Source organism: Nuphar pumila, chromosome 8 (assembly GCF_984573655.1).
Source record: "Nuphar pumila chromosome 8, dmNupPumi1.hap1.1, whole genome shotgun sequence".
NCBI classification, from domain to species: domain Eukaryota; kingdom Viridiplantae; phylum Streptophyta; class Magnoliopsida; order Nymphaeales; family Nymphaeaceae; genus Nuphar; species Nuphar pumila.
The window spans coordinates 12906106-12917795 of NC_143256.1; the positions used below are offsets into that span (position 1 = coordinate 12906106).

The 11690-nt window shown below is 38.5% G+C and overlaps 1 protein-coding gene across 2 annotated transcripts; it reads left to right on the forward strand.

The window, feature by feature from the left end:
* The first annotated feature begins 2133 nt into the window (after positions 1 to 2133).
* LOC149829634 (serine/threonine-protein kinase D6PK-like) lies at positions 2134 to 11288 on the forward strand. 2 transcript variants are annotated; one of them, XM_090015605.1, is made up of 3 exons: positions 2134 to 2306; positions 2733 to 4312; positions 10193 to 11288. In XM_090015605.1, the coding sequence occupies exons 2-3, from the start codon at positions 2787 to 2789 to the stop codon at positions 11079 to 11081; spliced, it is 2415 nt and encodes an 804-aa protein (XP_089871731.1). In that variant the 5' UTR covers positions 2134 to 2306; positions 2733 to 2786; the 3' UTR covers positions 11082 to 11288. The 2 variants fall into 2 exon arrangements, with proteins under 2 accessions (XP_089871731.1, XP_089871730.1); XM_090015604.1 differs by lacking the exon at positions 2134 to 2306 and adding an exon at positions 2570 to 2604.
* Positions 11289 to 11690: the final 402 nt, after the last annotated feature.

The window sequence follows — 11690 nt, forward strand, 5'->3', positions numbered from 1 at the left end:
GTTTAAGTATTTTAGAAAATTGAAACTGTGTCCTAAATAAATGACTGATACAGTGTTTTGAGATTTAGATCATATTCTAATAAGTACTTAATTGTTATTCGTATTTGAATGAAATAATGTTTCATGTATATTTGGTTCTATTCACATGTTTTGGTGTTTTAGTATTCTCAAGTGAGACTCAACGAGTCTGGCCCCAATTATAACATGTAGGTACTGATTAAGAAACACTGCGATGATGGGATGTTGTGACGGTATCGAGCACCAGTCTTTTTTTTTTCTTAAAAATTATTTTGGAAAGACAATTTTTGTTTATGTTGGACTTGAGAGACTTTGATATGATTTTAAAATTGTAGGGTCTGAATTAAACTTTAATATGGAATGTTATTTGTGTTTTTTTAATTATGTTGTGATGATTGTATGATTTGTAACTCATCCAATTTGTTTAAGTGATTTTAACAAATAATTTTTGTTGTGATTTTTAAATTTTTTTAAAAAGGGTTTAGTTCAATGGACGCCTTTTCTCAAATTCTGTTCTAAGGAGCTATTAAATGTCAATGCTTTCGCAGGCTCTCTTTAGAGTTTAATTTAGTTAAGGTAATGATATAGATAAGATATCGCATTAAATTGTGTATTAAAAAAAATTATATTTTAGGGTTAAAATTTTGAGGCATTACACTGAGGCTCTAACCTTTCTCCGTGTTCATGGTCTGATCTAAGTGAGATGAGTACTTTCCTAAGTAGTTAGCCCAGTGCTGAATCACGCCTCATTTTGAGGAGGGAATCAGATCAAAGAGATTTTAACATGCTTACCTTACCCCATTATGCTCACTGACTAGTTCAATATTCAACCAATCCAAGTTCACTTGTCCACACTATTTCTTGCCCCTAAATCTTGACCTGGATAACTTGATTAACCATTTTGAGTTCATTTTTAAACTAATCCATCCATAGCCAGCTAAACCTAGGGATGTCAACGGTCAGATTCCGATGAAAAAAGATAAAACCGAATTGGACTCATCCTAATGGAATTCGTATTAAGAGTCATGGAAAAATCTAAAACTAAATCCAAATCTGACTAGCTTAAAATCCAATATTTACACTTAATTTGGTTCGGGTTTTAGTCAGATTGGGATTTTAATCGGATTCGGATTGGGCTTCAATGAAAAACTCAATACAAAAACCGAATCCAATTTTTAATCGAATCCAGATTTGGCTACTGAATCCGATTAAGGATTCAGATTTGGGTCGGATGTCAAATTACATCATACCCGTTGACATCCCTATCTCAACCCAATAGAGCCAGACAATGGTCCACAAGTAATACTTGGTATGATAAGGTTCAGATGGGTAAGATCCAAGTCCACTTAAAACAGTAGGCCGTCGAGCTTTTCCAGTAGAACATCATGATATCCACTCAGAGAGAGAGAGAGAGAGAGAGTAAACTGGAAATTTATACTAATTAATAAATTAATCATGGTTAAATTAAAGATAAGTAGAGCGTTTATGTAACAAACATCGATGGTATTATTTTTGAAGGTCGATAGTCGATACTCGGTTACATTCTTGAAAAAATGTGAACTTCCAAAATATCATTTGTTTTGGAAATATCAAGTTTTTTATTCTAATTTTTTTAACATTTTTATATTTTTTCACTTACACACATAATTCCATATATTTTATACGCTGAAAAAAAAAAAATGCAAACTTATCGCAAAAATTTCCTCACCAATACGGGAAAAAAAATCCGGTACGTTAAATTCAACGGTTTAACGATATTCCGTCTTGTCATCGCATGTTAGAGATATTTTCGTCACTCGTGGCCATGAATGAGGGTAGAAATGGAAAAGAGAAAAATTGAAGGGATCCAAAGTGATCACGCAAGTTGAGTAACCAATTTATTTTAATAATAATAATAATAATAGTAATAATAATAATAATAATATTAAAGCAATCGACAAAGGAATAATAAGGATTTATTCTCTCTCTCCTTGGTGTTCTGTCTGAGCGAGCTGTGAAGAACCAGCTTTCACTTTTAAAGTGGCATGTTAAATTAAATATTTAACGTTAAAAAGAGCCAAATTATAAAAAAAAAAAACTTCAGCTATTTCTTTCTTCTCTTTTCTCCTTCTCTGTGAAATAGTAAAATTCTCTCTCGATTATATCACTCAGAGAGAGAGAGAGAGGATTGGGTTTAACTTCCATTGGTGGAAGGGGAAGGGGAAAGGGAAGGGAAGAATAAGCCCTTCTCTCGATCGATTTTGTCTGGCTTCACCCACTTTTCTCCTGTTTGTTTCTGATCTTGAGAGGTGAATCTTTCCTCCTCTTTCTTTGGATCCAAGAAAAAATCGCTTTTTTCTTCTTTTTTCTTCTCGTTTCTTTCTCAATCTTTTATCCTCGATTTTGTTCAGGTGTGTGAGAAAAGAACAATCAACTCCTCACGACTTTTCATCATTTTCTTCTTCTTCTTGTGTCTTTTTTTTTTCAAAGTTGTCTTTGACGTTAAAATATCATATTTCTTTTGCGGCGAATCGGCTGTTTGATCCTGTTCATCATTTTCCTTGGATTTTCCCATGCAAGTTCTTGTTTGGGAGCTCTTTGATCATTGTGGGAATTTTCTCGCATTAAAGAGAGCTCGTTTTTTCTTTTTTCTTGGGATCTTTGAGGGTTTGAGTCGATTGAATTGAGTTTTTCCTCGGGGGAGTTTGATCATGATGTTTCTTTTGTTCTTTTAGGGGTTGTTGATCGAGAAGTGGAGAGGCGTGATTTGATGGGTGCGTTCGATCTGCATGCTGTGGTTTCTTTGTGATCTCGCCACTACGGCTCGATCGATGGCCGCTTCCGGATTATCAGCAAACTCTAGGAAAGATCTCTGTGTGCAGGTAGGGTATCAGGCGTCGTCTTCCCCATCACCAAATTGCTCCAGGGAGACGCTAGTTGGAGTGCCGTCCGGCGTTTCCGGCTGCGCCAAGCCTTCTTCCGATCCGACAACCTGTTGCAATCACCACCACCATCACCAACACCACCACCACCACCATCAACCCTCTGCTTCCTCTTTGGGCGGTCACTGTCCTGTGCATCCTGGTTCGCTGAAATCGCCCCAAAAACATAATGTGGGCTTTCTGGCTGTGAATACATCTGCCGAGCATTCGAGTAAGGGTGTTGGTAGTCGAGGGACGCTGCAGCCGAGTCCCCGCAAACCCACCCACAAGGGAGCTTCTGCGGCCCACTCTTCAGAAACTGGTCATTTACGATCACCTAACAACAAGAAGCTGTCCCATGAATCGCCCTCGAAGCCAAGTGAGACATCGCCCGGTGCATCTGGAAATCCAATCAGAACAGAGAATGCTCCCACTATGAAGAAGCTTATTGTAGAAGGTGGGAAGAAAACCAACTCTTGCGGTCAATCGTCCTCCAACGAGCTGGCTGAAAAGTGCAGCTCCAAACCTAGCAAGATTGCAGACAACAGTACCCTTGGTCCTTTGGTGGTTGGTAATGGGGCTTCCCTAAAACAGGTTGCTGCTAACAATAAGTTGTCTTTGATACCTGATTCGTGTGCCAAGTTATCGCAGCAAGTGGAAAAGGCGTCGGCGCCTTCAGTATGCGAAGCTGAACGCAGTAAAGAAGCTGATGGCCAAACTGATTCTGGAACGGATTCTGCATTCAGTGCTAGCAATTATGGAACAGCTTCAGACAGTATACATAGTGATCAGCTCGTGGAAACTAAAACCATCAAAGAGGGCTCTCCAACTGCAAAGGTGAGTGATGGGGTGGGCAGTGCGGGGAAGGCCAGCGTAAGCGCTAAAGTGAGTGACTCTCACGCAGATTTTGTTGAGAGTGGGAAGAGCAGCGTGTGCAGAGGCAGTAACAGCAGCGACATTAGCGATGAGAGCAGCTGCAGCAGCTTTAGCAGCAGCATTAACAAGCCTCACAAAGCGAATGACTCTAGATGGGAAGCGATTCAAGCAGTTCGGGCACGTGAAGGAGTTTTGGGACTCAGCCATTTTAGGCTGTTGAAGAGGTTGGGATGTGGGGACATAGGCAGCGTTTATTTGTCAGAACTGTGTGGAACCAAATGCTACTTCGCGATGAAGGTCATGGACAAAGCAGCTCTTGCCAGTAGGAAAAAACTGCTGAGGGCTCAGACAGAAAGAGAGATATTGCAGTCTCTGGATCATCCATTTCTACCCACTTTATACACGCATTTTGAGACTGACGCATTTTCATGTTTAGTCATGGAGTTTTGTCCTGGGGGAGATTTGCACACACTTAGGCAAAGGCAACCGGGAAAGTATTTTCCTGAGCATGCAGCTAGGTTTGTTTCTTGCTCCTGTTTTATCGCATTGTGACATGTTGATTCTTAGCATGACATGTTAACCGTCTGTGGCTTTTATCATGTGCATGTCGTCCATTGAATATGAAATTATTTGATAAATGTGCTTGGTTAATAGATTGTGCAATGGCTACTTGTGATTCCAGAAACGCTCTTACTAATTTTCCGTGTTTGTTGTCCAATTATCCAAAAATTCTTCCTATATGTGCATATTCCTCTTAATTTATAGCCTGGCAGCTACATGAATGTGCACTGTTGATTGGATTTCTTCACATCAGCTAGAGTTGGGTGTAAATCTTTAAGTGGATCGGTTCCTCTTCTGGAGTTTATTCAATGGCTAGCTTTTTAGCTGCTTTGGTATTCTAAATCCTCCATCATATATCTCCAATCCAAGCTGTGCTGCATTTGCTAATGTAAACTGATGCATGTTCTTTTGTCTAATGTTGATCAAACAATTTGATACGTTTCATTTATTTTTTAGTTGAGCAAATGACTTTATGCAAATTGTTACTTTTTTTTGTGTGTCTGTGTGTGTATGTGTGTGTGTGTGGCCATGTTGCTTACCCATGTCTGTTCCTATGTGCTGGTGGAACCTTCATTTTTTGGGATTTGACATCCAAAGGAACGAGACATAGGAGGGTCAAGATAAGAAGATCGGGAAGCTTTCCCTTCTTCTTCTTCTTCTTCTTGAGAAGAAGAGGATGGGGAAGTTATGTGGTAAGAGAATGGAGTATCCTTGAGGATAGCAAGATCGAGAGAAGGATCATCACAGCAATGCAAATACAGTTCTCAACTTTTAAGGGGGAAAACACACATACGCCATAAATAGGGAAGAAAACTAGAAAGAGATGTAGAAATAGAAATTAAAAAAGAAGAGAGAGCAAGATGAGGGTTTAATACAACAACAACAACTACGCCTTCATCCCAAAACAATTGGGGTCGGCGATATGAACCAAAAAAGAAAATCATTATGGGTCTTCCACATGAATCCTTCTCCTCCAATCATTTCTATCCAATGTCATGTCCTCAGTGAGGTTCAAAGCATTCATATCCTTTCCTATCACCTCCATCCATGTCTTCCTAGGCCTACCCCGACCTCTTTTAACTAATATGTTTTTCCATTTCTCCATCCTTCTAACTGGAGCATCATTAGGCCTTCGCCGAATATGTCCAAACCGCCGTAAACGAGTCTCTCTCATCTTATTTTCAATGGGTGCAACGCCTACCTTCTTACGTATCTCCTCGTTCCGAATCTTATCTTTTATTGTATTTCCACACATCCATCTCAGCTACACTCATTTTTTTAATATGATGTCTATTGGCAGCCCAACGTTCCGTACCATATAGTAAAGCGGGCCTAATCGTCGTCCTATAAAACTTTTCCTTCAACCGCAATGGCATTCTACGATCGCACAACACTTCAGTTACATTCTTCCATTTCATCCACCCAACCTTTATCCTATAATTTACATCTCCATCAATTTCTCCATACTTTTGAATGATAGATCCCAAATATTTGAAACAATCATCCACCGGTATTTCTTGCTCACCAAGCTTCACTACACTCCCATCACTACTTCGTTGTTTACTAAACTGACATTTCATGTATTCTGTCTTACTCTTACTCAACTTAAAACCTCTTGCTTCCAATGTTTGTCTCCTTAATTCCAACTTAGCATTAACCCCAGCTCTAGACTCATCAATCAAAACAATATCATCAGCAAACAACATACACCACGACACATTTTCTTGAATTGATCTCGTAAGCTCATCCATCACTATAGCAAATAGGAAAGGGCTTAAAGCAGATCCTTGATGTAACCCAACCGTTATAGGAAAATTGGTTGTCACCCTTCTACAAGTGCGGACATTGGTTACTACTCCTTCATACATATCTTTAATTATACTAATGCACTTAAGAGAAACACCTTTCTTCATCATTGTCCACCAGAGAACGTCCCTAGGTACTCTATCGTATGCCTTCTCCAAATCAATAAAAACCATATGCAAATCTTTGTTCCTCTCTCTAGTTCTCTCAATAAGTTGTCTAAGAAGATGTATAGCTTCCATAGTTGATCTTCCAGGCATAAAACCAAATTGATTCTCCGATATCATGACAACCTTCCTCAACCTAGACTCAATCACCCTCTCCCAAAGTTTCATAGTATGACTCATGAGTTTTATACCACGATAGTTTGTGCAATCTTGTATATCACCCTTATTCTTATATAGAGGCACCAAAGTACTCTTCCTCCACTCCTTAGGCATCTTATTTGTCCGCCAAATCTTGTTAAAAAGATTTGTCAACCATTCTAAACATTTCTCTCAAAAGCATTTCCAAGCCTCGATAGGTATACCATCTGGGCCAACTGCCCTTCTTGATTTCATTTTCTTCAAAGCCTCTGCAATTTCTTTCTTTTGAATCTTGCGCATAAAGTCACGATTCATCTCATGAAAAGGAATGGACAAGTCTCCAAGATCCTGAGCATGACTTTCATTAAATAGCTTATTAAAATAATCTTTCCATCTCTCCTTAATCTCCTCATCTTTGACTAAAACCCTATGCGTTTCATCTTTGATACATCTAACCATACCCAAATCCCTCGATTTCCTATCTCTCATCTTTGCAAGCCTATAAATATCCTTTTCGCCCTCTTTGGTATCCAACTTGTCATAAACCTCCTTATATACCTTATCTCTCGCGTTCCGAACTACTTTTTTAGCTTCCTTCTTTGCTATCATATACTTCTCCAAATTCTCATTATCACGACTCTTACTTAGATTTCTATAACACTCTCTTTTAACCTTAATAGCTAATTTGACATCCTCGTTCCACCACGATGTATCCTTACCTAGCGGTGCACCGCCTTTAGACTCACCCAATACCTCCTTAGCCACCTTTCTCATGCCACCCGCTATCTTATTCCAGATTGATTCTGAATCCTCCTCGAGACACCAATCAACTTCCTTAACTACCCGCTCTACAAACATTCCTTGTTTAGTTCCTTTCAGTGCCCACCACTTAATTCTAGGATCTATCCTATGTCTATCCCTTTTGCGGCATTGTCTAATTCTAAGATCTAAAATTAAGACTCTATGTTGTGTAGTTACACTTTATCTCGGTATAGCCTTATAATCGATGCAACAACCCCTATCTCTCTTTCTAAGTAGGAAAAAATCTATCTGACTCGTATTAACCCCACTTTTAAATGTTACTAGGTGAAACATGTTTGCTAAGATCATATCATAGGACAAACCAAAATTTAAAATTCTTTCTCCACTTTCGTTTCTTTCTCCTATACCATAGCCTTCATGGATACTCTCAAATCTATCCCTACTAATGCCTACATGCCCATTAAGGTCACCGCCGATGAAAAGCCTTTCTCCATAAGATATCCCTTGTACTACTCCATCTAAATCTTCCCAAAATTGACGCTTAATGGAATCATCTAAACCTACTTGAGGTGCATAAACAGTAATAATATTAATAATATATGTACCTAATACTAATTTAATAAGTAAAATCCTATCACCCTTTCTACGGACCTCAACTACATTATCTATAAACTCACGAGTCATAACAATCCCTACTCCATTCCTATTCCTATTTATTCATGTATACCAAATCTTATATCCCCAAGGTTCTATCACTTTTGCTTTCTCACCTACCCATTTGGTCTCTTGTAGACATAAAATATCAATCTTTCTCCTACACATAACATCTACTAACTCTACCAACTTACCAGTTAAAGACCCTATGTTCCAAGTGGCTAACCTAATTTTATGGTCTTGGACTAACTTCTTTACCCCCACCCGTCCAACAAAGTGAGGGAACCCTTGCCTATTTGACACCACACTCGGGCGCCGGTGTGACGCGTCGCTTCCGGGCGACGACCTAGCAACCCTTGCCCATTTATCACTGCCTCCGGGCCTATAGAGTACAGCGCGTCGCTCAGTAGGGAACGCCCCAACGAAATTCTCATATTGGTTCATATTCATAGGGTATGACTAAGTTTTTATACTGGCTGTCACAGGCCTACCGCAATCCTCCTTTATCCGGGCTTGGGACCGGCAGTGTATAACTAAACAGTTATACACAGGCGGATTTAATACTTTATGTTTTTTATAACTTCAAGAGAAGAAGAACCATCAATGAATAATGGAGTTCACCAGAGAGGCTATTCATTTGGCATGTGCTGAGATCATGTTCTCGGATTGATGTTCAAATGATTTTGACCCAAACTTCTTGAGGAACAAAGAGATACAATTATTGTTCCTCAGCTGATGACCATGCCTCTGTTCAACCTATCAAGAAATATAAAGAGACTTAAGCTCTTATTGATAATTTGGCTGATCAATGCAGTGCTAATTTAAAGCACTGCATATTTTTAGATAAAACAGCTGCTGCATAGCCAAGTTACCTAATTCAATTCAATTCTGACTTAAATATTGGTAGCTAGATGATTTAAGATAAATTCCTACCAATTGAAGGTCTCTTGGATAGGGTTACCAAGGTCTTGTTCTCTTGGAGACCTGGAGCTAAACTTGGGCCCTACTCTGGCTTATTCTAATTAGACAAGGATTTAATTGAGGTTTTGACTATGGTCTGACAGCTTACTGTATGACTCAACTTGTGCTTGACTAAGCAGGATATGGGCATTAAAATAGTCAGCCTTGGACCTACCTGACTCAGAGAGAGAGAGAGAGAGAGTTTCATAGATGTTTATTAATAAATAATTACGGTGATGCAAAAGAACAAGCCAAGTTATTAAGAATCGGTTTTCATGACACAGAAAATGAACCACCATTACAAGAAGTTGTGGGAAGCAAATTTGGAAGGTGGAGATGATAAAGTTCTGTAGATGAGAAAAGGTCACAAGATTGTTTTTAGAGTTTATATCCATTTGCATGATAAAACAACAATACGCAAATTAATGTCAAATACTGCTAGATTTTTAGCAAATATGTCAAAGTTTATATTCCCAAGATCAAATAAGTATCTGCTAAGAAGGGACACAACGTTTGAGAATAAACTTTGTTCAAGGTTGTAAGAAACTTATCGTAATCTGTATTGGCCAGACCCAAAATAAGATATGTATCATATTGTGAAAAATTGTATGTTTTAAATAAAAATAAAATAAATCAAAAAACTAAAAAATCCATAACACAAGAAACAATGATGAATTGCATAAGATAAAACTATAATATCACATATCAAAACAATTATGTGCTATGAATGGCATGCTTAAGACATCAAACATTCAATAATCAAGATAATATGCTATAAATGACATGCATATCTCACAAGAAAAATGCAAACTATGAAATATTATGCATATTAAATAACAAATCTAAGCTAATAAGTTACAAGATTCATAATAATGTGTGTCTAATTATAAAAACTATCATAAAGTGCTTTTCAATAATCAAAATTTTCCAAAATTCAAACAAAAATGAATCAGATAACGTCAATCATGAGTATTGTCATCACCATCATCATCTTTTTTTGCAAAAACAAGAAAACTTCCTAAATCATTCTTAAGCTCTTTAGGGATGAATATGAACTAGCTCCAAGGGTCCTTATATGTTTTCAAAAAAACAAATTGAAATGAGTGCACTTAAACTGCATTATAGTGTATCTTAAGATACGTTCTGTATCGGAGTGTATCGTAAGATACGATACATATACTTACAACACTGAATTTGCTTATATAATCTAACTGAGCATGTTGCACTCTGAAATCAAATTGTGGAGATTTTGGACAGATGGTTTTTTGAGTTTCTTCATTAGTTCAGCATCTTGTTTAAGATGATAGTCCTCTGCTGCTGCTGCTCTAATTCTTAGATTCCGTTGTCATCTAGGTTTTATGTGGCTGAGGCTTTACTGGCTCTGGAGTACCTACACATGCTTGGGATCATCTACAGAGACCTGAAACCAGAAAATGTTCTGGTAAGGGATGATGGACATATCATGCTTTCGGACTTTGATCTGTCTCTGAGGTGTGCTGTTTCTCCAACACTTGTCAAGTCCGCTAATGCAGATGCAGACTCATCCAAGAAAAACCCTTCATATTGTGTCCAACCTGCCTGTATAGAACCTTCATGTGTCATCCAGCCTTCATGTGTGCAACCCACCTGCTTTACACCACGATTCCTGTCTGGTCGGATGAAAAAAGAAAAGAAGCCCAAACCTAAGCCCAAAAATGATGTTGGTAATCAGGTCAGCCCGCTTCCAGAGCTCATTGCTGAGCCCACAAATGCTAGGTCAATGTCCTTTGTAGGAACTCATGAATACTTGGCACCAGAGATTATCAAAGGTGAAGGCCATGGGAGTGCTGTGGATTGGTGGACATTTGGGATCTTTTTGTACGAGCTTTTGTTTGGAAAGACTCCTTTCAAGGGGTCAGGAAATCGAGCTACCCTTTTTAATGTCGTCGGTCAGCCTCTAAGGTTCCCAGAATCACCAACAGTGAGCTTTGCTGCAAGGGACTTGATCCGAGGTTTGCTCGTGAAAGAGCCACAGCATCGGCTTGCATATAGGCGGGGTGCAACAGAAGTAAAGCAGCATCCATTTTTCCAGTGTGTGAATTGGGCTCTCATTAGGTGTGCCAGTCCACCAGATGTGCCAAGACCATTTGAAATCGATTTCCCGCCAAGAGTAGAGGCACCATCAGCCCCAGTAAGTGCAAAGAACGTAGTAGAAGTGGATGTTAAACCTTCTGGTAATTATTTGGAGATTGATTTCTTCTGATCATGTATTTTTTCCATAATTATCTTGTTTGTTGTTCATTGTATGCTGAGGAACTTTTCTTTTTTATTCCCTTCTTTTTTGTCATTTTATTGATGGATTATAGGTTGTAGTTTTTACGAGGAACGCATGCAACTGTTTAGTTTCTTGCCATCATGTCCAAGAATGAATCAGTGAGGAATGCAGTTGCTTGTGTTTCTTTTGTCCAAAGTTGTTTACTTTCTGCCTCTCGAAAATTAACTTTGATCCTGTTACCTCTTTGATTGCTTTTTAGTGTTCCTTGAATTTCCTTGGCGCCTTTTTTCATTTATTAAATATACTTGATGGTTGGTTTTCATCTCCATGGATTCCACGAGAGAGATTGTATTTATGGTTTGTGTCATCTACCTATCTAATGTTAGTCAAGGTTAAGGTTTGGGAGTAGGCCTGAATCTTAATAGTCAAACGTTTAATATTTGTGTGGTTAAACGCTTAGAATTGCAGCATCTCAAGGACATTAGATCCAAGTATCATCCTTTCGTTTCAAAATGTCTGGAAAGGAGGATAAAAAGTACACCCGAGAAAGTACCTCTTCCAAAAAGAAAGGGCCTGGTTATGTTTTCATGTTTGCTT

Coding starts and splice junctions, on each gene's coding strand:
- LOC149829634 (XM_090015605.1), top strand. CDS start 2,787: ATGCTGTGGTTTCTTTGTGATCTCGCCACTACGGCTCGATCGATGGCC. Junction 4,313..10,192: donor TTTCCTGAGCATGCAGCTAG/GTTTGTTTCTTG, acceptor GTTGTCATCTAG/GTTTTATGTGGCTGAGGCTT.